This window comes from Hipposideros armiger, unplaced genomic scaffold, assembly GCF_001890085.2.
Source record: "Hipposideros armiger isolate ML-2016 unplaced genomic scaffold, ASM189008v1 scaffold_600, whole genome shotgun sequence".
NCBI classification, from domain to species: Eukaryota; Metazoa; Chordata; class Mammalia; order Chiroptera; family Hipposideridae; genus Hipposideros; species Hipposideros armiger.
In genome coordinates, this window is record NW_017731950.1 from 168,594 (window position 1) to 195,213 (window position 26,620).

Here is a 26,620-nt window from a genome sequence, read left to right on the forward strand (position 1 = left end):
AGGGCAGTGTCACTGGCCCTCATATGTGGGATCCGAACCGGGGCCCTCTGGCGTCCCAAGCCAGTTCTTAACCATCGCGCCACTTGGCCAGCCCAGTAGTCTAATTCTTGATGCCTAAAATTTCAACTTTGAATACGGCTGTAAGTTATAAGCAGCAAAACTTTCTTAAACATGATTAGGATTTTTATGATTTTAACCAAGTCAAACAATAAAAATTACGGTTTACTGCCTTGAGTAGATACCCGTATAATATGTGTTCTTGTCATGTGACTCCCACTTTGGGAAATTTCAAAAGGGTGAAAGTATATACATATCTGAGGTCTTTGCAGGCCACATGGACACAGTCCTTTTTTTAAAAAAAGATTTTTATTGGGGAATTGGGGGAGGGGAACTGCGTTGGGGAATCGGGGAAGGGAGACAGACAAGTTGCTGTCTATTCTTCAGTCTAGTTGTGGAGGACATAGCTTCACTGGCCCGTGTTGGTATTATCATTGCGCTCTTCCGGGGTGAAGCAGTCCCTCGCTGGCCATTGGAGGGCCGCTCACGGCTGCTTACAAAAGCTCACACCCGCTGCTGGCCAGCCCCACTGCAGCCTACGCTGTTGCTAGCCACTCAAGGCAGCCCAACTCCAGGTCAAACTGTTGCTCACCATCTTAGCTGCAGAGGGCGCAGTGTCACTGGGTCACTGGCCCATGTGGGATCCGAACCGGTGGCTCTGCTGCTCAGAGCTCGCAATCCCAAGCCAACTCTTAACCAATGAGCCACTCGGCCGGTCCAGTCAACCTTTTATTTAGAGGAGAGTTTGTGTGTGTGTGTGTAATTGTGAAAAAGCAAGATTCCAGAAGTATGTCATTACTGGAAAGGAACCAGGTCATAGCAGAAATTGTCCATATTTGGTCTTACCCTGTGGCTAAGGGTGATAAAATTCAGAATTTGGTTTAAATGGCTTGTTTTGTACTGGAAGCATGTTGTTGGGGATCCCATAAAATGTTAAACACACTAAGGTGAATTCTGGGCTGGTTCAAACCAGCCTTCATGTGGGTCAATAATGAAACTGTTCAAAATTTCACTAAAAAATGCAGCACAAAAGTTTGGCTGGCAACTTGGGCCATGCAGTATTCATCCATCAAGAAAAAAACACTGAAGATCATATTGTGGTAAGGACCGAGTTTTCTCAGGACATGTGTGGATGACTTGAGTACGTTGTGTTTAGCACCACAGACATCTTTCTCTAGACCTTGGTTTATAGTATGTGTTTGTTTTTTAACTCACGACATTTAAAAAGAAGTAAAAAATTGTTTTTATTCATTAAACAGTTCCAAAGAATCAGGTGTTAACCTTTTTCCTCCTGATAAATTACAAGTATTTTCATTGTGAGACAGTAGTTTTGATGAAAATCAGTTACACTTCCTTGGGATTAGGGTTAGTATAGAGCTTCAGAGTATGGCCTCTGGATATAGGCCGCCTGTGTTCAGCAGGGTGCCTACACTGCTTATGGCCTTGTGCAAGTCATTAAGTGTAAAGCACTTAGAACAATGCTCAACATAGTTAGCTGAAAAAACATTAACTGGTGCTAGTAGCAGTGGTGCTCAGAAGTGCATTAAAGATGAGCCATTAGAGCACTTGAATGCTTTATTTCTTTCACTTGGAAGCTTTCTATTAAAGCATTGAAATTCTTTGTGATCACTGACTGTTGGACTCCTCTCTGCTGTTAGGTTTTGGAAGGGGAAGCACTTTTGTTTTAATTTTGAATTGTCACACAGGCATCTGGTTATCACTTATGGCAGATGGACTAAGTAAAAAGAGACATCTCTGTTTCTAGGAAAAGGAAGGCCAACAAAGCCTGGTCTGGCCTTGTGCTGCAGCTTTTGAAAGGCTATTTCCCTGTGGACTTGACTGCTTGTTTAGCTGTATGGTACTACTGAATAGAAGCAATGGACCCCAATGGTTTCATTTAGCAGAATTAGTCTTTCTTTAGAAGACACTATTTTTCACTTGTATAACCTTAAATGATGGTAAACTTGAAACTCGTTGGTGTCATTGTCAAGCCATTTAACTTGCGTTTTCTGTGTCACTATAAATGTTCTACATAGTTGCTATCTTGTAATTTTAGAGGCAGCTGAAACTGCTGCTCTAGTCCAATAATTCAAGAGGCTCGAGAGTGACTGTATAAGTGCAAAATTATTTGTTTATGGTAATGCTAACACCAAATACTGAGGCTACCTACTCGGGTAATAACTTGATAATTATAGCTTTGTTTAGGCTGTAATTGAAATAGCTAACTCTTAAAGATTAAGTCCAAATGTTACAGTTTAGTTGTATGGACATTTGAAACTTCTGACTAGAAAGTAAATATTTGCACTAAAATGCAATGAATTGCAAACTGTTTATCCTATTTTGGCTCATATCCAGGTCTTGGTTTTTAGTTGAAATATTTTTTATAAAATATGTACTATAGAAGCTTATTTAGAATATACCATGAAACGTATGTTTTGCTTTAAATGTTCAGGTAACGTTTTAGAATTCCTTCTTCCATGTTGTGCTGTTTTTATTTGTTTTAGTTTTTATACCCCTCCCCCAAGAAGATTGGCAAATATGCTTGTATTTAGAGGTGTGGCTTTGTTTTCCTGTTTAAAGAGAGTAAAGTCTAGTTGATACTGTTGACTTGAGTAAAAACCACCTTGGCCAGAATAGATTTAGTATTGATGTAATATTGTTAACATTATTCCTGTAGTCTTGGATTCTGGATCTAAAAAATATTGAGATAAGCGAGGAAATGATGGCGCTCTCGCTCCCTCCCCCTCCCCCGCGCGTGCACACTCTCACACACACACACACACACACACACGCACACACTGTATTAGAGAATTTTTTAGGAAAACAGGTCTCCAAGGTGCCAATGCTATTGTCCATAATAAAACCTGCCTGTTTTGAGATAAAGATCTGTCTAACACATTGTTAATGGTGCCCTAGTGTTCTTTCCACCATACTTTTTCAGGGACAGATGCTACTGCCCTTCAGATGTGAAGGTAATAAAGCCAATGTGTAACCCAAAAGTGCAAATGTGAAGATGGATTATTTGCTTTATGACAGTGGTTAACATTTATAGACCCTAATTGTTGTTTGCACCTCAGCTAAGATTCATGGTGAACCTGACACTTGTGTGGAGCAAGAACCACCTCATCTTTTTAATTTGCCAGATACTTTTGTTGAGCCACAAAGCCTTTTTCTTGCCTGCTTACGGCTACAGAGAGCTTCTTGGGTATATCCAGTTACTTGTATGCATGTGCAACCTGGTGAAGCTGTAATGAGCATCCTGTAATTGCTCATGGGTTGACCACATCCCAGCATCTCTGTTGGTAGCAGGAGACACAACCATGTTGAAGACACAGTCACTGATTCATTAGACCTTCCTCAACACAAACTTGGTATGCTAATCTCAAGGTGCAGTAGATTTCTTAACTCGGTTCTCTTTTTTTGGTGGTGGTTGGAGGGGGAGGCTGGAGGTAAGAGATGTGACATGTCTCAGAAAAGCTTTATGACTAATACTTGTATCATCTTCTCAGCAGCATATTGCTAATGTGAATCTTAAGTCACTATAGCAGAGAAAAGGCTGGCTAGTAATCTTGAAAATTCTGCTCCAGTACATAGTGTGAAACCACTTGGATGACTGTTCGTTTGTGTGCACATGCAGAGTATGTGCCTGTTAATTGAGTCTTTCTAGGCTTTTTGTTTCGGGTCTGTCAAATTGGAATAGTTTCAAATGTATGAAATTATATCCTTAACTTATTTTGTCTTGTGTTGTATCCTTACTCTCTCTCACTTGGTAAAAAAGAGGAGTAATGACTTTATCATCAAACCCTGTTTAATTGGATGGTTGCTGTGCTGGAAGTAACTGGTCCGGTAGCCAGCCTATGACCAGCTATCGCGGAATGAACTTAGCATATGGATGAGTTAGGGAGTGAAATGGAGAGCGATAGGAACATAACTCCTAGGGGAGGGGAAAGGAACTATATATCAAAGGTGCTGAGGGTCTGTATGTGTGTTGTAACTAAAATAGTTCTTTTCTTACATCAGGAATATATTTCTGTATTTATGAAAGCTCCTGGAATACAGTTGTTCTTCAGGGCTGGGGGGAAGGAGGGGGAGTCTGAACTAAAACCAATAATAACATGTTAAGTGCAGGAGTGCTAAGGAGTAACATATCAGAAAATGCAGGAAATAATAGGATACTGGTGAAGAGCTTGAGTGGTTTCGGGCTACTAATACTGTTACAGTGAAAAATGTCTATTCTTTCCACTTAGCCCCCAACCCCACAATTCCTTCTTTTAATTGCTCTTAAAACATTCATTTAATTCAGCAACTATTTATTGAGGTGATGACCCAGCGCCAGTTACTAAGCCAAATTCTAAAGACACACATTTATATTAAACAGTTCTCTTCAAGGAGTGTGGTGCCTACAGTCTAGCAGACAGTTATACAGACAGCACCTCTGCATTGGCTGTGCCCTCTGCTGGGGGTCTTTCCTCTCCGTGTTTCATATGGCTGGCTCCTTATCCTTCAAGATCTAATTTTAAAAATAATTTCTCATCTTTGAGGAAGGCAAGAGGCCTTCCTGGATCATTCCTCCTACAGTTTCTCTTGTGTCATCTTATTTTCTTTATAGAGTAGATCACATTCTCTAATTTATTTTATTGTTTCACTATTTGTTGTTTGTTTCTTCCACTGGAATACAACTGCCTTGAGGGTCCTTTACCTGACCATTTTGTTCTGAGCTAGGTTCCCAGTGTCTAGCCACCGTGCGTGGTTCACATCAGTTGCATACTGAATCCGTGCGATAACCAGTAATAATTTGCTATTTGAAGGAGTGGGGCAAGGGGACCCTAGGCAGATATAAAATCAGGAAAGGGTCTGCTGTTGCAAGAGGAATGGTAAAAAGCTGAGGCTGTTAGTGTGTGTTGGAGGTGGGAAATTAGGTTACAAAAGATACAGTGGAGACGTGAAGCTCACTGCATTCCAAGCAAAGTAAATTAGATTCTATTTTGTCCATAAGAGCCAAAAGATGTTTCTTTCACCAGGGCTGTAGCACAATTAGGAAGATAATTCTGGTTGCCTATTTGGTAGATGGACCAGATTGTAAAGATTGCAAGCAGTGAGTTCCATTAGAAGGCTGTAGACATCATGACATGTAAAGCCTAAAATAAAACATGGATGCTTTGAATGTGGGGAAAGAAGCTAGATGAGAAGTGAACTGATATAGGAGGAAAAGAAAAGAGGAAGGATGATTCTGAAGTTTCTGATTCAGGTGTGTGAGTGTTGGATGGTAGCTCCATTAACTGAAATTAAGAATCAAGAGACAGTAAGTATTTCTGAGGGGGATTAATTAATTTTGGATGTGTTGTTTTAATGAATATGCCTGACAGTTAAAAGGATGGATTCAGGTCTCTGATAGGTCAGGATTGATATAGGAGCCATAAACTACTGAATAGCAATTGAAGCCTGAAAGCTTAATGAAGAAAAGAATTTAAGGCAGTGATCTTAAATTTCGGGGATCTTAAACTCATTAGAGAATTTAAAGAAAACAGTGGCCTCCTCATGTACACGTCCAAATGTGTTTATATGTATAACTAATTTCAAGGGGTTCCCCCACTCTGGAACCTGCTGTTGAGCTTTACAGGGCCTGGCATAGACTTCAATTAAGAACTGATTTAAGGAGCAGACAGAAAAGTATTGGAGATGGGAAGAGAACCTAGGAAAGGTACCACAGAAGCCAAGGATGGGAGTGGTACCAGAGGGAAAATTTGGAGAATCAGAGATTCCCGGTACTGACACCCCGGGAGAGGTCTAGTCAGAGGGAGCTTCAGCTGTGACCTTGTGTTCAACGATGAGCTGCTCAATCATAACGTTTCATACCATGCAGAGGCAAGAGGCAGATTGTAACGACTGAGTGCATGAATCCAAGTTAAGGAAACAATGCATGGTAAACAGTGCAGAAATCTTGATGTTCTCTGTGATAAAGTCCTGACTTGAGACTACAGCCCCTTTTAAGGACCTACTTACTGAAAGGAAAATTCCATTATTTTGATGACCTGTTGTGGTGTTTCAGCCCAGTGGTTCTCACCTGGCTGCCCATCAGAAACAACTTGGAAATGTTTTAAAAATCAGGGCCCTACAAAGGTTAGTTAATCAATATCTTTAGGGATTGAGCCTCTTCATAGTTTCTGTTTTGTTTTGTTTTGGCTTCTTGATAGTTAAGAACCAGTGTTCCAATCAGAACATTTCCTTATCATTCTTGTGGTGTGTTCTATGTAAAGAATCCTTTTGTTTACTTGTATGTTATTATTTAATTACTCAGTTTACTATTGTGCTAGTTTTAAATCAGTGTCCTTTAGTCTGTCTCACAAACCTTAGTTTCCAATTTTTAAAAAAATGTATGGCTTTCTTCTGATCTTGAGCCAAGTTCTCCATATTTATCTTTTTTTGAGTGACAGCCCTCAATCAAAGATCTAACTAGCTCTGAGTAAAACAAGAAATTCTTAATGGTGCTTACCTGTAGAAAGAGTATTCATTCTGTAATCCTGTTTGCTTCTAGTTAAGTATGTTACATTTTTTTTTTTTACCAAATCGTAAAAAAAAAATTTTAACTGGAAAAATTTGAACTCTATGCACTATTTCCCAAATAACTAATTTCATAATCTTACCTTTTCTTAACCTGGCAATCATGCATGGCATAGACCTTACAACAGGCTGTCCACACGAGCACAAACATTTTTCATGAAGGGTAAACCTGTAAAAACAGTCGAAAGGAAACTGTCAAAATAGGAATTTCACTACTCATGTTTTCACCTTGCAGTGCTTTCTCTTGACAAAATTCTTAATGAGCTGTCAGTGGTTAAAGTTTGAACCCTTCATTCACACTCGAAATAAAAATCAGACTACAGAGAAGTTTGAGCTTTATGTATGCCTACTCTGATACCAACCAAAAGCTGAAAGAGGGTTTGTTAAGCTGCCTAGTGAATTAACATTTATACTTGCAAAGAAAATAATAATCTTCACAAAATTATGCTGTTTTACTAGCATCAGCTTAATGGCTAAATTAGTTTCACAAACTGTAGTTACTTATTATGGGTAACTTGGGACAAATATCAAGATTCTCTAGAAAGAGATAAACTAGTTTTTTAAATGATCACCAATAATATGGGAAAATAGGGAAATGTAATACCTGTGGAGAAAACTGATACCTTCCACTTGAAATGAGCATAATAAATTTACACTTTAAATGAAAAGAATGTAATAAACAGTTTTGTTGTAATTTGATATCCATACCCGTGGACAACTATTTATTTTGGTTTGAAACAGCTTTGTTATTGGGGATTTGTTTTTCTAAATTTGCTGTTAAATTTAGCTATTTTTAAAAAAAAATACTAATTTCATTTATCAGCTACATCAAAATTGTATTTATTTTTACCCCTTGGTTTTAGACTAGAGGAACATTATCTGTTTTTGTGTTCCAAAGCTTGAGGACCACAGCATATAACTGGAAGTCCTTTCCATTTTTGAACATTTCTCTATCTATGGGAGATGAAGAAAGGATATAATAATAGTAACAATGAGAATAGTTAAATTTGAATGCTTACCATGTGCAAATATTGTGCTAAGTGCTTTGCGTGAAATTTCAGTTTTCACAACACCCTGTGATATAGGTACTGTTATCTGCCTTTACAGATGAGGACATTGAGGCACAAAGGCATTATAAATAATTTACCCAAGGTCACATGACTGATAAATGGTAGAGTCTGGATTTAACCCAAGTAATCTCCAGAGTCTGAGCTCTTAAACTTTAGTGTGTGTTTGTGTGTGTGTAGATACTGCTTTTTAATGATGTCAAGCTAACAGTTAAGCTCTTACAGACATTGTATTGAATGTATTTAGTGCCTTGGGAACTATGCCAAGGCTAGGGTACAAAAATAAGTAAGATTTGATGATCATGCATCTGAGAAGCTTATTGTCTACCAAGGAGACATATATAAATAGGAAATTTCACTAGTGTTGGAAAATGCAATGATATTGGTATGCAGAGCAACAAGGTAATGGGACTCAGGGATACTCATGCTCAGTCTTGGGGGGTCAGATATCTGAGTTCATTTGATTTCTTTGATGGGTACATCGTGGTTTTAATTACCTTCTAGGCTTTCCAAATTTTCATCTCCAATCTAGACCTAGACCTGTCCTGAGCAATGGACTCTTATCTGATTGTTCTGTACCTCTTCTTGGATGTCTCACAAGTTCCTTGAATTCAACACGTCCAAAACAGAATCCTTACCCCTCCTCCTTTTTCCATCTCTCCTGCAAACCTGCCCTGCCCCCAGTGTTCCAGTCTCAGTAAATAGTATCTTAGGCTACAAACCTGGAGTCATCCTCCAGTTCCCTTTTCCTCTTCCCTGTATCAATCATAAAGCTTTGTTTATTCTGGCTCCTGAAAATGTCTCTCTTCTGTCTACTTCTTTCCATCTTCACCCACCCTGGTCCCCATTGCTGTCATCTCTCGCCAGAACTGCTGCACTAGACCTTGACTGAGTTTTCTGCCCATTCTTATCTTCCAGTCCATTCTCCTCTTACAGAAGTGGCAGTGATATACTCGTATTTTTTAAAACCAAATACATCATGTCATCTCTTGCTTCTCTTTTAGTTCACTGTTGCTCTTGGGATAAATGTGAAAAATGTTAACATGGCCTAGAGCAGCGGTTCTCAACCTGTGGGTCGCAACCCCTTTCACAGGGGGTCGAATGACCCTTTCACAAGAGTCGCCTAAGACCATCGGAAAACACATATTTTCGATGGTCTTAGGAACCGAGACACCGCTCCTCTGTCTCCATGCCTCAAGACAAAATTTCATTTATTTGTAATTAGAAATAAATATTTCACAATATATAATTACATATTGTTTTTGTGATTAATCACTATGCTTTAATTATGTTCAATTTGTAACAATGAAAATACATCCTGCATATCAGATATTTACATTACGATTCATAACAGTAGCAAAATTACAGTTATAGAGTAGCAACGAAAATAATTTTATGGTTGGGGGTCACCACAGCATGAGGAGCTGTATTAAGGGGTCGCGGCATTAGGAAGGTTGAGACCCACTGGCCTAGAGGGTATGCTTTGACCCCTCCCTGCACCTCCAGCCTGGCCTTAAGCCACTTTCCTCTTCACTCTCCCTACTCTAGCCATGCCGGCCCTCCTTCAGGTCTGAACAATTTATACTTTTAACTCACCTCAGAGCTGAGAGCGCCTAGGTTCCCTCTCCCAGATCTTATTTACTGCTCAATCCCCACCCGCTAGCGAGGGGCCTGTGCTTAGATTTCCAGGTCACTGCTGCAGAGCTGGTTGGACGAAGGTGTGCTGCTGGGCTGTAGGAGTGAGCCCGGTGGAGAAGTGGAGACGGATCGTTTTTTAGCAGAAGGAATGGCAAGGCAGGCAAAACGTTAATATTCTTTACTTAGAAGCGCTTTTATAAATCAGTAAGAAATCTCAGAATTAGATGAACAAAGGATACGAGACAGTTAATATAGAAGAAATACAAGTGGTAATATTGGAAAAGTTCATTCTCATTAGTATTCAAGGAAAATCAGTATTGCTATTTTTTATATCTCAGGTTGTCAAAGATTTTTACAGACTCCTTTGTTGACTAGATACGACAACATACACATATCCCAACCTTGTTTAATATGCACAAATAAATACATGGATTTAGCAGCCTCAAAACGTGTCAATATGAGCATAGAAAAAACAGTAATTGTCACTGTGGTAGGATTATGGGTGACTTTTTTTCTTTGAGTATTTCTTACGTAATCAGAAAATGACATGCTGTCTTCTTTAAAAGGTACACATTAATACTATTGATTTGAAATACTAAATCTGTCCAAAATTTTGCTTTTACCTAATAGGGAATCGATATGCTAAATTTCTCATCTTTGAGTTTGAATCCCTAAGTTTCAAGTTGTATTCGGTAAAATTTTTTCTCTTATTATCTGTAATTAGACACTAGTTAAAATTAATATTAATGTTGGCACTGACTAATATGACATTACCTTAGTAGAGGTGCTCATTAATTTCTCATGTGTGAGTAAGTGGTGCTATTTGCATTTTACTGATAAGGGCAGGAACAATTCAGAGCTGTCACATAGCTTCCGTTAGGATCCTCATTTTAAACATCTGAGTTTTCTTTATAGATACATTTTAGTACATTCTGAAATAGTGAAATTCTTAAGTAGGCCACTGTCTAAACCTCATGTGGTTATATATTCTTAAATTTCCAAACACTTCATTTGTTTTCAACTGAAACCTTTTTCACGAGAGTGCAAACCACTGACTTAATCTTTTGCTTTAAGCACTCAGAAAAATTAGCATCATTTAAATCTGTCTTCATCTTTTAAATACCATTACAGATATTTTCATTAGCTGAGGCATAAAATACACTCCTCTTTACTATTTTTTTAATAGATAGTTTCTGGCAACCCTCAGAGTTATTGTTGTTAATTAATTCGTATAAAAATTTTTATAGTGTTAATGTAGATTTTTTTAGAAATTAGAACAATTTATTTTGATGCAAGTTATTCACATGAATGCTACTTGCTTACCAATCTTCAGAATTAGTATTTAAATTAAATCAAATATGTAGTAGGTGGAGACATATGTAATGAAGGTGGTTATACTTTCTGTTTAACTTAATGTAATGATGGTTTTGTACATCAAGTACTTTTGCTTTTACTTAAGCACTTGCCAGATATTTTATATTATATGGTGGTATCTGTATAATACTTTCTTTGGAAGATACAAGGGTTTTTGTGACCAATCATACATTTTTTTTCATGTGGCTACAATACAAACATGCCAACCCCGAGGACTGGTGTATAAGCCCTTGGGCCATGCCCAAACATGTCCTCATGATAGACTATCACCCTGCAGACAAGGTAGAGGTTTGTCAGTTTTGTTCACTGTCTATGCTATTGCCCCTTGGTGCACCTTTCTTCTTCTTTACTGCCGCTTTGAACACAAATGCATGTTGAAGGGAAAGTAGGAAGTTCAGAATTGGGATGTTAATTTAGGTAAACTACCATAATAGCCCTAGACTTAAATGAAACTTAGTATATAGTTCCTAAATTTGTCTATAGTATATATTTATCTAAGATGTTAGAATCTGGGGTTTTAGAATTAGCCCGGATCTTAGAAACCATCCAGGCTCATCTCCCACCTATCAGAAGACTCGTTCTATGCCGTTCCTAACTGTTGATTAATTATCTAGCCCTGCTCCCCCTTTTTTGACACTTACCTTCTGTGGAGCTCACTGCTTTGCAGTTATTGTTTTTTTGGTGTGGCTTCATGAGATCTACTTCTTCTGTGTGGCTTTAATTGGTTCTCTCGGTTTCCTTTTTATTCGCATAGTTGAGAACAGCTGCTTACTTCCTTTGCTCCAGACACTCCTGTCTAACCTAGGGTTTTTTGGTTTTGTTTTGTTTTCTGTAAAGTAATATAATTAAAACCCCGTGTTATCTTAGGGTAACCTACTATGAATAAAAGTCTTTCTTAAATAGCTTTTTAAAATTACGGAAATTTTCAGACAGAAATGTAGGGAGAGTAGTGTAATGAACACTCATGTATCTATCACCTAATTTAACGATTGTTAAGAGTTGAAGCAGTAATAATGGCATTTTTTGTCTTAAAATACAATTATACCTACTACCCAAATCTATTCTGTACCTCAGAATAGATTATCTAAATTTGTTTGGTTCCTGCGGCACGATTCCAGATACCGAGGAAGTCATCAGAAACTTTATTCAAATCTATTTATTATTAAGTTCAAATAGTGAAAAATACCTGTATTTTAAAGTAAATTACAGACATGACATTCCCCCTTGAATATTTCAATATGCAGCTCTAAAAAATAGGCATATTTGTCTACATAACCACTCTATTATTTTACCTAACATATTAAACACTAATTCCCTATTATCATTTATCACTCAGGATCCATACTCAAATTTCGTCACATATCTCTTCCAGATAGCTGTTTGTTGAAACCAGTACCCGGTGAAGGACCATAATATACAGATGTTTTGGTCTTTGTAATACAAATGTGAGCTTTACATTTATCAGCATTAAATTTTATTTTATTGATACTTCCTCATTGGGCTAGCCCAGGAATCAGCAAACTTCTTAAGGGACCAGGTATTCACTGTTGTAGGCTTGTTGGTCATTTGGTCTTTGTCGAAACTACTAGTCATTATGTAAACACATGAGCATGATTGTTTCAATAATACCTTTTTTATAGAACAGCACTGGCCCTTTGACTATAGTTTGCTGATCTATTAAGGTTTTGGTTTTCTCTGTCATGTGACTTGTCAAGTTTTGCATCTATTCATTAAATAACCATTTGGTTACAATATTCAACTATGGGTGAATCCATCAGACAGTAATAGCTGCCATTTAAGAAACATGTTGTATGCTAGGTACTTGACATAGATAATAATATTGGATCTTTAAAAGCACCTTGGGAGGTGCAGTGATATCATTACCAATTTCCAGAAGAGAAAAGTGAGGTGTATGCTGCACTATTAAACAGATGTAGAAAGAACACCCTCTTTCTAAAAGACAAAGTGTTCAGTTTTCTCCATCTTGGTCACAGGCATGAGACTTCACGTATAAGTAATCTGTTGGAATCACAATACAAACGTCTGTTTCCTAATCTGCTATTTTGGGAGCTTTATGAAGAAGAGTTAGTTTGGATGGCATATCTTACTTTTAGAAAGGAATGATCTGTAGGAGACCATGTGGGTTCATGTTGTATTTGCAAATTAGTCTCTATCCAGTCTTCCCTTCTGTCATTTCTTAAATCATGGATGGTCATTTTGTGGTTAAACCTTTTAGGGCCCTCCCTCAGCATCCTCAGATCCAACTTAAATCCACTTTAAGTAGCTAGAACCTACTTTTCTCTGTACTCAGGTTTATTTAGTTTTATTCTTTTGGCTTTTAGTTATATTTTAGAGTAACTTTTTGCTTTGTTTTTATGATAGTGTTTATTGGGGCCTTTCAGTTTAAATATCTTTACTGGTGTGGAAAATGTAATTGGATACAATTTGTCCTAAAAGCCAGGAGGTGGCAGTGTTTTCCAGGTGATGCTTTAAGGTCTCAGTTTGAGGGTTGCTGAAGTAATGTATTTAAATACCACCAGGCAGTCAGGGGACCTGAATCACCCAGTGTATCCTTGTCCATAAAATCATGGATTGAAGAAGTTGCTTCAACTTCTACAATGCATTTTTTTTTTAAAGCTCACAGCAGAGATGATAATTCGAGAAAAGAGTTTGAGTTTTGTTTGTTTGTTTTTTAAAGATTTTTATTGGCGAATTGGGGGGATGGGAACAGTGCTTGGGAATTGGGGAAGGGGAACAGACAAGTTGCTGTCCTTTTGTTCTTCAGTCTAGTTGTGGAGGACGTTGCTTCACTGGCCCAAGTTGGCACCATCATTGCGCTCTTCCTGGGTGAGGCAGATCAGTTGCCGGCCTCTGGACGGCCGCTCACTGAGGCTGCTGGCTGCTCACGCTGGCTGCTGGCTACACACGGTAGCCCATGGCAACCCACTGCCACAGGGGCTGCAGCCTACGCCGTCGCCGGCAACTCACGGCCGCCCAGCTCCAGGTTGAGCTGCTGTTCAGCATCTTAGCTGTAGAGGGCAGTGTCACTGGCCCTCATATGTGGGATCTGAACCGGGGCCCTCTGGCGTCCCAAGCCAGTTCTTAACCATTGTGCCGCTCGGCTGGCCCTACAATGCATTTTAATAGAAAGCTAGAAATAGGATATTGCCTGAAGTTACGACAGCTGCAGTTTTGAATTTTGCTTTTTATTAGAAGGAAATATTTGACAAACTCATACTAGATGTTTATTTAAGAAACAGGATGAAACACCTAATTAAATCATGTCTTAGTATTAAGCCTTGGGTAGTGAGAAAATAAGTGATAATTTAAATCAAAGTGAAATTATTTTTCTTATAGTAAATCTTATACATGTTGTTTCAAAAAAGAAAATGTAGATGCTACAAAACAATAGAAGACAAGAAGTTTTTTAGGTCACTCGGATGCCAACTTTCTGAATAGAATAATTTTTAACATTTTGGCTGTATAAATATATAAGTACATATGTAGATTATATAAGCCAGAATGAACTCTTATCAAACAAATTTTTTTTTACATTTTGGACCTCTGTCTACATTCATGTAGTTTTATAACGTGTAAAATAGATTTATTAGTCTTACATAAAACTGCTGTACTTTATTCAGTCAGTCTCTTAAAAATGGACACGTAAGTTATTAACAAATTGCGACGTATAATCTTATTTATACTTTGCTCAGTTGAGTTATTTCTCAAGATACATTCTTAACAATTGACTGCAATTCGACCTATCTACACATTTTATATTACTTGTATGCACACTGCCAGATTAACTCCTGTAGAAAGTTTTTGTACCAAATTATAAGAGTGCTGGTTTACTCACACCTCCACCAGCACTGTTTGATATTTGTCAGTATAAATAAGTGGCATCCCATTCTTGTAAGTTAGTATTTCCTCATTATCAGAGAACTTAAAAGCCATATATTTCTAAAGGTAAAGAATTTCTAAATAAATAATTAGTCCAAGAAAAATAATAATAATGAGAATTTAAATGTTGCTAGAATCCGGAGATAATCAAAACACTACATGTCCAACTTAAGACACACCTAAAGCACTTGATTATAATCACCCTAAATGTTCATATGTACAGCTTTCCAATGTAAGAAATTAGAAAAAGAACAGATCTGTAGAAGGAAGGAAATGATGAGCATAAGGCAAAAAATTTAATAAAGAGGGTCATTTGACTGCTGATAGTTTTTGTTCTTTGAAGAAACTTAACAAAATAGAAAAACCATTCAGCAAGCTGAAGGGAAAAAAGCAGGGATAAGTGATATTATAAGGAAAAAGAGGTAAGTGTACTACAGCCGAGACTTTAAACATTTATTTAAAAACTATGAAAAAGTGTATGCCAGTAAATTTAAAAATTTAGGAAAACTGACTAAAGAAAAAATAGAAGACATCAATTCTCTTAAATCTCTTCAATGAAATTAAAGTAGTCTTTTTAAAATCCACCAAGCAAACAAACAAGAAACAGATTCAGACAATTTTCAGATAAGGTCTCGTAAACTGTTCTCCAGAGAATTAAAAAGGAAAGAAAGAAATCATTCTAACTTGTCTAATGAGTCTAGTATAACCTTGATACTCAAACCAGATAAGGACAATCAAAGAAAGGAATATTATAGGCTAATTCTATTTCTGAGCATAGATGTGCCAATCCTAAAGGAAATGTTAGCAAACCAAATCCATCGATGTGTGTTATTTTTTTTTATCATGACTTAATTGGATTTAGGAATATAATATATATGTAATCATGATAAAACACCAATTCAGAGTAGAGGTTCACCCTGGAGAGAAGGATGAGGGTTTCGTTTGGGAGAAGTACAAGGAGAGGCATCAATTGTAATGTTTATTTTTTAGGCTGGGTAGTGGGTACATAGACGTTCTTTGTATTATTCTTTTTGCCCTTTCGTATATCTTAAATATTTCATACTGTAGCGTTAGCAGGTGTGACAGCTTTGTGAGTTTAAATGTCACTTTCAAATACTATATTTCTTTGTAGAGTTACTTAAGATTCTCTTTGGAACTGTATAAACTAGTTTAAAAATTTACATATAAACCGCATGAAATATAATAGTCTGTATACATATGCATTTTCATGGATATTCTGTTAAAAGCCTTGTCAGGAAGAAAACCACTCATAGCTCCTTTGCATTCACATGAAAATAGGTGGCTTTGGAAGCTGAGTTTCAGGCTTTCCAACTGAAGTTTTTCCCATGCCTACTTTTAAAAGAAATACTTTGGAATTCTAGGTAGATGAGAAATTTAATATAGACTGGAGATTGAAATGTTGGATTTTCTAGTATTCATTCACCATATAACAATTGACCACTTACTATGTGCCAGACGTGGTGTCGCACCATGGGAATATATAGATACAGCCTTTGACATCAAGGAGCTCAGAGTTAGTGGGGGGATAGATGCTCCAGATGCTTAACTATAGATAATATAACAGTCACAAGCAATTTGGGACATTTCTTCCCTAGTGGGAATAGTTCCCACCATCTTAACTAAGCTTTTTTGTTGTTGTGTTTTTGTTTTTGTTTTTTTTAATTTAAACAAAGTTATGTGTGTATTTTCAGGAATAACCTATGCCTTTTGAACTACTTTTAGGGGTAATCAATTCCTCTTTAATGCTGAGAGTAAAGTTTACTCACGAAGACCATTTTTACCCATTGATAAATTATCTAGCTACACTTAAAAGGGACATGATAAGCTGTCAGATGCTCCATAGAAACTGAGATTTGTCTATTTCACTGGATTGCCATTCTTGTCATTCTACTTAAAGGGATCTTGTTATTCTACTTAAAGGGATATAGTATGCTTAGCTTTAAGACGTGCATGTTTGTTACTTTCCTGTACTACTCTTTTGTTTTACAAAATAGATAAACAGATTGAAAATGAGGTGTTTTTTTATACCTCTTCACCAATGTGGAGTCTTTCATGTAGGATGCCTTAAGTACTGACTTCTTCATATTATATCCTTGATATAAATCCTATTAAAGCAATAATATTGCCTGAGGCTGCTTTCCAGGTTATTGATCTAAAATGTGAATACTTAGTATATGATGTGATAAACTATGCCCATGACCTCATTTTTAGAATTTAAGTTGCTCAAGTACAGAAACAATCATCTATTTTAAATTAATTTCAAGTCTTCTTTGCATTCACAAAGGTTTGCTTTGCTCCTTCTTTCTTATTTTTATCCTACGTATTGTCCTTGAATTCTCCCCTCAGACAGTTCAGTAGTTTAATACTCAAGAGTAGTAAATCTGAGTCAATTTGTTTCAGCCTGTTTGATGTAAAAAAAATCTGTGTGAAACAGTAAATTTGACATAGTTTCTTCATACCTAATTTTTCCTTAAGTAGTGCTTTTAGTGTAACCTGTTCTCATGGGATGTGTGTCAATTAGGATTAGGTTTGACTACATATAACAGAAATCCACTATATGAGGGGCATAAGATAGAAATTGATTTTTCTGTCATGTTCATGAACTGAATTAGGAAACGCAGTGATAATAAGGAGTTTCAGGGTGTCAGAGACTCAGGCTTCATCTGTCTTGACTGTTCCACCATCCTTATCTTATAGTCTCATGGTCCCCAGTGGCTCCTGTCCTCATGTCCAATCCCCAGGCAGCAAGAATGAAGAAGGGCAGAAAGGCACAAGGAGTTTTTGCTGGCTTAGTTCAGTCCTTCTAAGCAGACTTCCCAAAACACACAAAACCATTTCATTTTATATTTCCTTGACCAGACAAAATCATGTGACTTCTTGGCTGTACCTGTTGCCAGGGAGCTTGTCACCATGTGCCCAGCTAGACATCTGGGTTCTCTTCCTCGTGAGGGAAGGAAGGATGGAATAAATGTTGGGATAAGCAGCCAGGAGCCCCACCTCACAGTTCTAATCATGGGACGGGATGCTAAGAAATCTCTGTTCTGCTTATTGATTTGAACTTATTTTATCCATAATCACTGTCATGTTTGCGTTATTATTTCCCAGATACATGTGCTAAGTCCTTTTCATAAATTTTTATAATCCCCACAACACTATATATTACATGTCACGAATGAAAAAACCAAGACACAGCTAGATTGCATAACTTGCCCAAGTTCCCGTAACTGTTGGGTTGTTGGAAAAGTCATGACGCATTTTTGCAACGAAAAAACATAGAAAAAAATACGTCATGACTTTTCCGACAACCCAGTAGTAAAGTGGTTATTCAGACATTGAGTCTTGTTGCTGAAGATCAGTATTGATAACTGCCTCTGCCCTCTGCTTATTAATTTACCTATGTATCTATCAATCAGGGCTACTGCTACCCCTGCCCCACCCCGATACGTAAAACTCATTTAAGGTTGCTCAAACATACACAAAGAACAGAGAAACAAGAAGATAAACAGATTGAAGGGAACATAAAACTGAGAAAATACAGTGAAATTGAGGTACAATTGATGTACAGAATTGGATGGTCTATTACCCTTCAGAGATGCTAGAAGTATTGGTCTGACTTACTGTGTTCCATCAGATACTGAAAGGCAGAAAAACAAGCTTGACTTTTCTTTATTTGGACTCTCAGCATCTTCATTGGTTTAGTCACGTAATAATTTGAATCCTTATAAAGAATAGTAGTTCTATGTATCGTGGCTGCAAGGAGTTGTAAAGATAGTTAATAATATGATTACTGTTTTATGATTTTCTTTTTGTGGGTTAAATAAACTGAATTACCATTACTTATTTTTTAAGATGTGGAAACAGAATTTTTTAGTTGGATATGGGTCATATGCTCAGTACAAACTAGGGCTCAAAAAAGCCTGTATCATAGTTTTGAAAAGGTACATATTTTGGAAGATTATGATCTTGATGAAAATGGTGAATTACTTGTTAGAGCTCCTTGATGACAAAAGACTTTGCCTTACTCATTTTTTTCCTACAGTATCCTCAGTGTAAAGAAGGTATTCAGTAAGTGAATAATGAATGAATGACTAGTAAATGAGAAAAGTCTGTTAATAAATGTTATAAATAGAATTTCTGCTTCTTTAAACTGAAGTCAATTACTCTATCAAAAATAGAGGAAAAATAGGTCATCCGTTTTATAGCCCTAGCAAGGTTTATGAGATGGGTTATAGTACCATTAATGGCTGGACGTTGGGACCATGGAGTCCAGCGCTTGAACTTGGTGCGTTTAGAGAATTGCCATAACTGTGATACACCTGGAACGTAGTGGTTGGTTACAAGGCAAGTGGTAGGAGATAAGTGTGGTAGGCTCCTGGCATGTAAAAGTTACTTATTAATTTTAAGGAATGAAAGTTTGGTCCAGGTTTAGAAGGATGTTATACGACATGTTATCTTTTTAAAAATTTTTAGTGGGGGAAAGAAGGACATGGTTTGATTTGAGTAACATTTAAAAAGTAAATAATATAGATTTACTTGTTTTGCATTTTAGTTTTCAATATTGTGAAAAGTTCACAACACATCTAAGTTTAATTTATTTTGTTTTTATTTCTCAGGATGTGATCTTCGTGGTGGGAAGCTAAGTTTTTAAACTACCCCAATGGATGCAGACAGTGATGTTGCATTGGACATTCTAATTACAAATGTAGTCTGCGTTTTTAGAACAAGATGCCATTTGAACTTAAGAAAGATTGCTTTAGAGGGAGCAAATGTAATTTATAAGCGTGATGTTGGAGTAAGTATATGAAGTTTGGTATGTGTGCTTACATAGCCTAATTTTATAGTGCTATGAATGTTATACTAAAATGTATTCATTCTACAGGTAGTTTGTATCTTACCATGTGCTGGTTGTACTGGATACAACGATGAGCCCTGTAGAAGTGGCCTCTCCTCTCATGAAATGGCAGCTTTTGGAGATACTTATCTCCCAATCTTACCAAATCCACTGGGCTACTAGACATTTCACTGTTCTCTCAGTTGCTTTTAGCTGAAGAAGAGGATGTTTATACTTCCATGTATATTTATTCAAATATAATTATATAATCGATGCCCGTGTGTATGTGTGTAGTAAATTTTGTAGTGTATTGGCATAGCCCTCTTTAATTAGCCAAGATGATTGGTATTCTTGAGTAACAAATTGCGGAACCTATGGTTCACATCCTAACCTGTACATTTTAAATTTTAGTTTTTGTTAAACCTGTAATATTTAAAAGAAAAGCCGATAACTTGCTTTTAACCTTAGTGTTTTGAGACTAACATTATAAATGTTCATTTGGCTTTTATAAACCAAAAATGATGAGATATGTATCTTATACATTTACTATAGAAATTAATATATATGAAGGCCTTATTTAAGCTCTAAAAATCAGATGCCAGTATACCTAGGTAAATTATCATTGGTTCCTAGTACTAGAATCTAATTAAATTCAATTAAAATTTTCAGTGACCCACAGTTAAAGATTTTCAAGTTCATCAATAATGCCATCTTCATTTTAAAAAAGGAATAAATATATTTGCTAAAAAGTTTAAAGAGGAAAATGCCTAATACTACTTTTAAACTTTTAGCATTCCATGTGGCAGAGAAGTCATTTTTCCTAGGAAGGTTCACTGAACAAGCTGAGTTGATGGACAAGCTGGTAATGAAATACAGTTAAATGTAGAATAAATTCAGTCTGGTGTTTCTCAGCCACTTGTGTATGAAATTTTATAGTGTATTTTAGCTCAAATTTTAATTTAGATCTTTGGTAAATTTTGTCTTCCCAGATTTAATAGCTTTCTACTTGGTTGTCGGAGAAGTCATGAAGCATTTTTGCAATGAAAAACATAGAAAAAATACGTCATGACTTTTCCGACAACCTAATAGTTTGATAATATGGCATATGACAGAGAAAGGAAAGACCTCAAAATGTAACGGAAGTTTTAAGGTGAAATGTCTGATTAATTTGTGTGTTACATTATTCAGTGAACATTTATCTCTTACACATAATTAGCATATCATAAATGTTTCTGTAACTGAAAAGTTGCAGTGAAAATTTAAGTTTCCGTGTTATCTTGGACCTTGTTTATATTTATTATGTAGGTAATTTCATCCAAACCCATAGCTTTACATGCCTTCCATAGCTGAAGAAATCTAGAATTACATCTCCAGCTCCAGCATTTCACCTGCATTCAAAATTTGTGTATGGACCTTGAATGTGTAAGACACAATATAAAGTAGTGATGGGCACCATGAAGCAGAATAAAGCAGAGTTAGAATAAGCAGAGTTAGAATTTAGAGGGCAATGAAGGGATGTTTGTTTTGCTGGAGCAGCCAGGGAAGGTCTTTCTATGGAGGTGACATCTGGCGGGAGACTTGAATGAAATGAGAATATTGAAGGAAATATATTCCATGTGAAAGGAACAGCTACTGCAAAGCTCCTGAGGCTTGAACAGACCTGCCATGTCTGAGGATCCATGCAAACTGAAAATTCCAGTTATGTGATCGGAGTGGAATGAGAGATGAAATGTTACGTACTTTGCAGTACATTGATTTCAGACATTCAGGAGAGATTTATACGGACCTGTGCATTTTTTAATTGATTAATTGTCCTTTTGGATTAATACATTCCTTTGTTCAGTATGGTACTTGTTTTTAGAATGGGTGATTTGGAGAAGTTATTTCAGTCTTGGGTAAGCGTGCAGTAATATTTAAACATTAAAATAGCCACATAGAGCCAGACCATATGTGAAAATTAATCCTTATTATGTGATTTTTTTTTACCCCCCCTCAGAAAGTATTAATGAAGCTTAGAAAACCTAGAATTACAGCTACAATTTGGTCCTCAGGAAAAATTATTTGCACTGGAGCAACAAGGTAAATGTTACTTGGGTTTTTAATTTTAATTTTTAAAATTTTCCATCATGGAAAGTACATCTCTAGACTTAAAAAATATCATGTGTACAGTTTGTCATGTTCCTTAGTATAAAATTCATTTCCTAACTGACAGCCTTTTTCTTTCTTTAAAACCGTAGTGAAGAAGAAGCTAAATTTGGTGCCAGACGTTTAGCCCGCAGTCTGCAGAAACTAGGTTTTCAGGTAACATTTTCAAAAAATATCCCAACTGCAAATATTCAAGGATTTATTTTTGTAAATTTAAAATTTTGAATTTAATAGACTGAAGAAATCACCATAGAAACTTCTCATGATTGACCTTTTTCTAGGTTTTTTATACCATTCTTCAGTGTAGAAATTTAGTAGTAAAACTTATCCATTTGGGTATTTATAAAGGATCCTGGCTTTTTCTCAAATTCTTTCTTATAAAAAGACAGACATGTCTCCTTACAAGTTAACTAACTTTTCAACTCTTTGAGTTTCTTCACTTCTTACGGAAAAAAAATGAAATACAAGACAACGTTTTTTATCATCTCAGGAGTTAGGTATGTCAGGATGAATAGAAAGAGCTGCAGGGCCCTGTTGATAACGTGCACACTGGTTGGCGTGCTCTCACACTGGGACAGCGACCATTGCTGGCACGTTAGCCCTGACAGATATCGTTTTGTAGAGGCATAAATTTGAATGAAATTAATGCACATTATGGACTTGCTAAGTCACTTGCAAATGATGAGTACATGAAAGAAAGAGAAACGTGAGCTATGGTCCCTGAAGAGGTGGGCCTAAGCCGTTTGGGATTTGGATGGGAAATGATGGGAAGTTAAGTTTCTTTCCGATGATTTCAGTCTCCTGAGGTAGAAGGTGACAGGGTGGTACTGAAGTGCTGGTGAGACATGGAGTGTTGGTGCTTGTGGAGAGTGGCAGTAGAGAGAGACACAATTAATGATGGTGCCATGTGCACAATTTTATAACTAAACAGCTGCCTCGTGCAAGTACTAAGATGGAGGATGGTTAGTTTATCCATAATTGTGGTTTTATGAGGAACGTTTGAAAAGATGATAATAAGAAGAAACCATTCAAGATGTTGATAGGAATGGCCGAAGTTATTACTTGGAGTTGATATCATTTTCAGCCTTGGAGATTCTTGTCTTATAAAATTGAAAATGTTGAGAGAAATCCCAATCAGTTAAAAAGCACAATTTTATCACTTTACCCCTCACTCTATACCCAAAAATAAACAAACATCTAACTAAACTCACAGAAATGTCTTTTTACCTTACTGCATATAAGAAAAAGCCTGATCTTTGGAGTTTAGTGTGCACTCAACTATTTATAGAGTTTTAAAGTGACAGCTCTTCCAATTGGACTCTTGAGAGGAGGACTCTGCTTTGATTTTTACCTTCACTATTCACTCTCGTATCCCAGTGGATTAAATATCCATTAAAGTAAACCATAAGATTCAAAAGACCACCAATAAACTATTTTAATCATGAAAATATCTCAGGTTTTATTTATATTCTTAATGAGGTTTTTGAGGTTTTCTTTTTTTCTTTAATTGTATCATTTAAGGAGTCATAGGTAACTTAAAATACTGGATCCATGCTTAAGATATTTGTTTTGTTTGCTTTTATTTTTAAGGATTGAAACTTAATTATTAAGAATTACTGTGATGAGCAGATTTTTGTTTGTTTCAAAATAATTCATTGAGTTTTACTTCTCTCCTAAAGGTAATATTTACAGATTTTAAGGTTGTTAACGTTTTAGCGGTATGTAACATGCCATTTGAAATCCGTTTGCCAGAATTCACAAAGAACAATAGACCTCATGCCAGGTAGGTCTTTGAAAAATCAAGATAACCTACCAAATTTGAACTTGCTTGTCAGGCTATAAATATTGATATTAATTGTGAGGTTTTTTTTTTGTATAGTTATGAACCTGAACTTCATCCTGCTGTGTGCTATCGGATAAAATCCCTAAGAGCTACGTTACAGATTTTTTCAACAGGAAGTATCACAGTAACAGGTATTTTATGATACTGAAATCAAACTAGTCAGTTACGGATTGAATGAAATAAGAGGTGCCCGTGCCAAAATATAAATAATTTGTCCTCTTCAGTCACTTTTGCCCTTCATGGAGAACCAGTCTCTTGACTTTTAACACTAGATTAAAATACCAAGAGAAGCACATGAACTTCATGGAGGTTTCACATAAGCAAAATAGTTAAACAGAATTGATCCCTATTTGTTATATATTATGTATATTCTGTTATATCTTTTGAGTCTTTTAAGTATTTGGAAGGGGTGGCTTCAAAAGCCTATGCATAGATGTCAAAGGAGAGCATTAGTTGTGCAGGATGATTTTTAGAGGTACTGTGGTTATAAATTGTACAGACATTACTTGGTAGTCGGGCCCAAATTTTGGCAAAATTGAGTTAGGGGAAATTTCTTTAGTGTCCTTGAATTTTTATTTTTATTCCTTCAATTATTAGAGTAGAATGAAAATTATTGACACCTTTAACACTCAACAAATAAGTTTTAGTTTTGATTCATACCATGGGTTTTCATACCTTCCTTGGAGACTTTTAAAGCCTACTGCCAGGGTTCTGCCTGAATCTTAAAAATCAGTGGTGGGGAGCAAGTCTGTTTGTTGAATTCTTTCAACTGTTGATTTCTACACTTCGGAACCCAGACTTCTGAGGGGCCTCAGAGTCTATTGATAGGTCCCTTTTATGTCTAGAGCAGCAGTTCTCAACCTGTGGGTCGAACGACCCTTTCACAGGGGTCGCCTAAGACCATCGGAAAACAAAAAGATACTTACATTACGATTCATAACAGTAGCAAAATTACAGTTATAGAGTAGCAACGAAAATAATTGTATGGTTGGGGGTCACCACAGCATGAGGAACTGTATTAAGGGGTCGCAGCATTAGGAAGGTTGAGAACCGCTGGTCTAGAGTAAACCAATACATGTGGAAAATCTACCTTTATTGAGTCAATAGATAATTAACACAGTAACGAACTTGACCTGGTTCATTATTATGCGTTATATAGTTACATCTGGAATATTCCATGACATGTTACCAATTCGGGAAACACATGGTCAGTGTTTCCCGTGGACAGAGCACTGTCCTCTGTGGAGGGGGAGAGGTGAGTCAGGAAGGAGCAGGGCAGGATAAGATGTGACGGGTGCCATCAAAGGGCACACGGTGGCTGCATGTGTAGGTTTTCAGGATCTTGCAGAGGAGGTATCTGTTGGTGAAACCATGTTTATTCAAAATGGATTTTATGAAAATATTTTTTATTGTCCATTTGTATTAAGAGTTGCTTTTGAGCTATTTAAATGAAAGGTTACATTTTTAAAAAGTTATTTCTATGGAGGAATATAAATTATATAAATGAATACTATATAGTGTTATGTAAATTAATATATAGCGTCACCTCATTCCCTTGTGCTTTTTTTTTGACAGAGTAAGCTGTGAAGGTGAGATGGCCAGATCAGTAGTAAACATTTTGCTGCCAAGTAGGCGTAAATCTGAGCATTTTTAGATCGTGTAGTCTGTAACAGCCTCCGGCTTCCCAACACTTAGGAAGCAGCTTTGTGTTGCTCCGCTGTGTTCCTCGATATCCCTGGGAGCGTCAGCCGTAGCCTAACCAAAAGCTAGATTACAGTGACCAAAAGGACAATACTTGTCTCATCCCCTTGGCCATTTCTTCCTTTAATAAGCCTGTTACTGCGCTGCTCCTCCTCCTCCGAGATAGGTTGTGTGCATTTTTTTTAAATACACTTTTCACACTGGTGCCCCAAAACAAGATGAATACCATCATTTTTGTTTCAGATTGCTTTTCATTGTCCAGAAGAAAATGTTATTCTCGTGGTGTTTAATATGACTGTGTGTATAATTATGTCAGTATAGATTTTTTAAGACAACGAACCCCACACTGCTAGGACATTGTTTATTCTGACAGGTGCTCTCTCTGCCTCTTCTCACCCCTCCTTCATTGTGTTTGTTACAGGGCCCAATGTAAAGGCTGTTGCTACTGCTGTGGAACAGATTTACCCGTTTGTGTTTGAAAGCAGGAAAGAAATTTTATAATTCATCACTTAATTGGTTAGAATCCCTAACTGAGCACCTTTTAAACCTGCTGCACATTAGACTCAAAAGGAAAACTGGACCAACAGTAATTGAGGAAATAGACTCTTTTATGCATTCACGGCTACAGTGTAAGCACCAGTCCCTTTGGAATTTATTTCAGACCTTGCTGTAATATAAAAAGGAAGTTTACAAGACATGACGTTGCTGCTTTTACAAAAAGACATTCTATTTATTTTCGCAGTAATTCTCATGTCCCCATAAGCAGAGCTGTCACAGTGTGCACTACCTTAAATTGTTTTGTTGTTATTTTTTTTCCAGTTTGAGCTAATGTGTTTTATTTGTGAATAGTCTTTTACATTTTTGTATGCTGAATATGGGCACCAAAGAACCTGTAAAAGTTATCTTTTTCAATTGAATGTGCACAAATAAAAGTTTGGAAAAGGTCTCTCTTCATATCCATTCTATAACTTTTATTCCCCATTTTCTATTTTAATAAAAATTGTATTCACAATTCTTTTTTTTAATCTATGCAAGCTTAGACTTTTGCTAAAGTGTGTTGGCTTCTTTTTGAAGTGTATTTTGTAAATATATATATATATATATATGCCACATGTATATAGTCTTTTAATGCTCTGTTACCAAATATCAAATAGGATTTTTTTCTTGCAAGTTAGAAATAAAAACATGTATATAAATTCTAGGGAAATGGACTAGAACTTTATAGATTAAGCATAATGTTTTATGTTGCTAATTTAATGGTAGAAAATGTTAAATATCTTTTAAAAGTTACAGAATTGTAGTTTTAAAAAGAGAAACCTCTTATCTACAAGACGGATATGAGAAAGAAGCTGTGATGGGTTGTAACTGATATGTACCTTTGTTATTCTGGAAAGACTCAACTCTTGTTGTAGGGAAGTAATAATCTAGGTTGGTACTCAAGGCTATAGTACGAGTCTTGTCAGAAGTTGATGTATTGTGCTA

The 26,620-nt window shown here is 36.5% G+C and overlaps 1 protein-coding gene across 1 annotated transcript in view; it reads left to right on the top strand.

Moving 5' to 3' along the window:
* TBPL1 (TATA-box binding protein like 1) overlaps nucleotides 1-26,092 on the top strand; it is a 29,970-nt gene extending 3,878 nt beyond the window's left edge. Inside the window, exons 2-7 of the mRNA XM_019624699.1 lie at nucleotides 19,232-19,410; nucleotides 21,446-21,528; nucleotides 21,687-21,750; nucleotides 23,274-23,377; nucleotides 23,474-23,568; nucleotides 25,560-26,092. Coding sequence (XP_019480244.1) covers nucleotides 19,276-19,410; nucleotides 21,446-21,528; nucleotides 21,687-21,750; nucleotides 23,274-23,377; nucleotides 23,474-23,568; nucleotides 25,560-25,639 — 561 coding nt within the window. The 5' untranslated portion in view covers nucleotides 19,232-19,275 and the 3' untranslated portion in view covers nucleotides 25,640-26,092. The remainder of the gene's footprint in view (nucleotides 1-19,231; nucleotides 19,411-21,445; nucleotides 21,529-21,686; nucleotides 21,751-23,273; nucleotides 23,378-23,473; nucleotides 23,569-25,559) is intronic.
* Nucleotides 26,093-26,620: the final 528 nt, after the last annotated feature.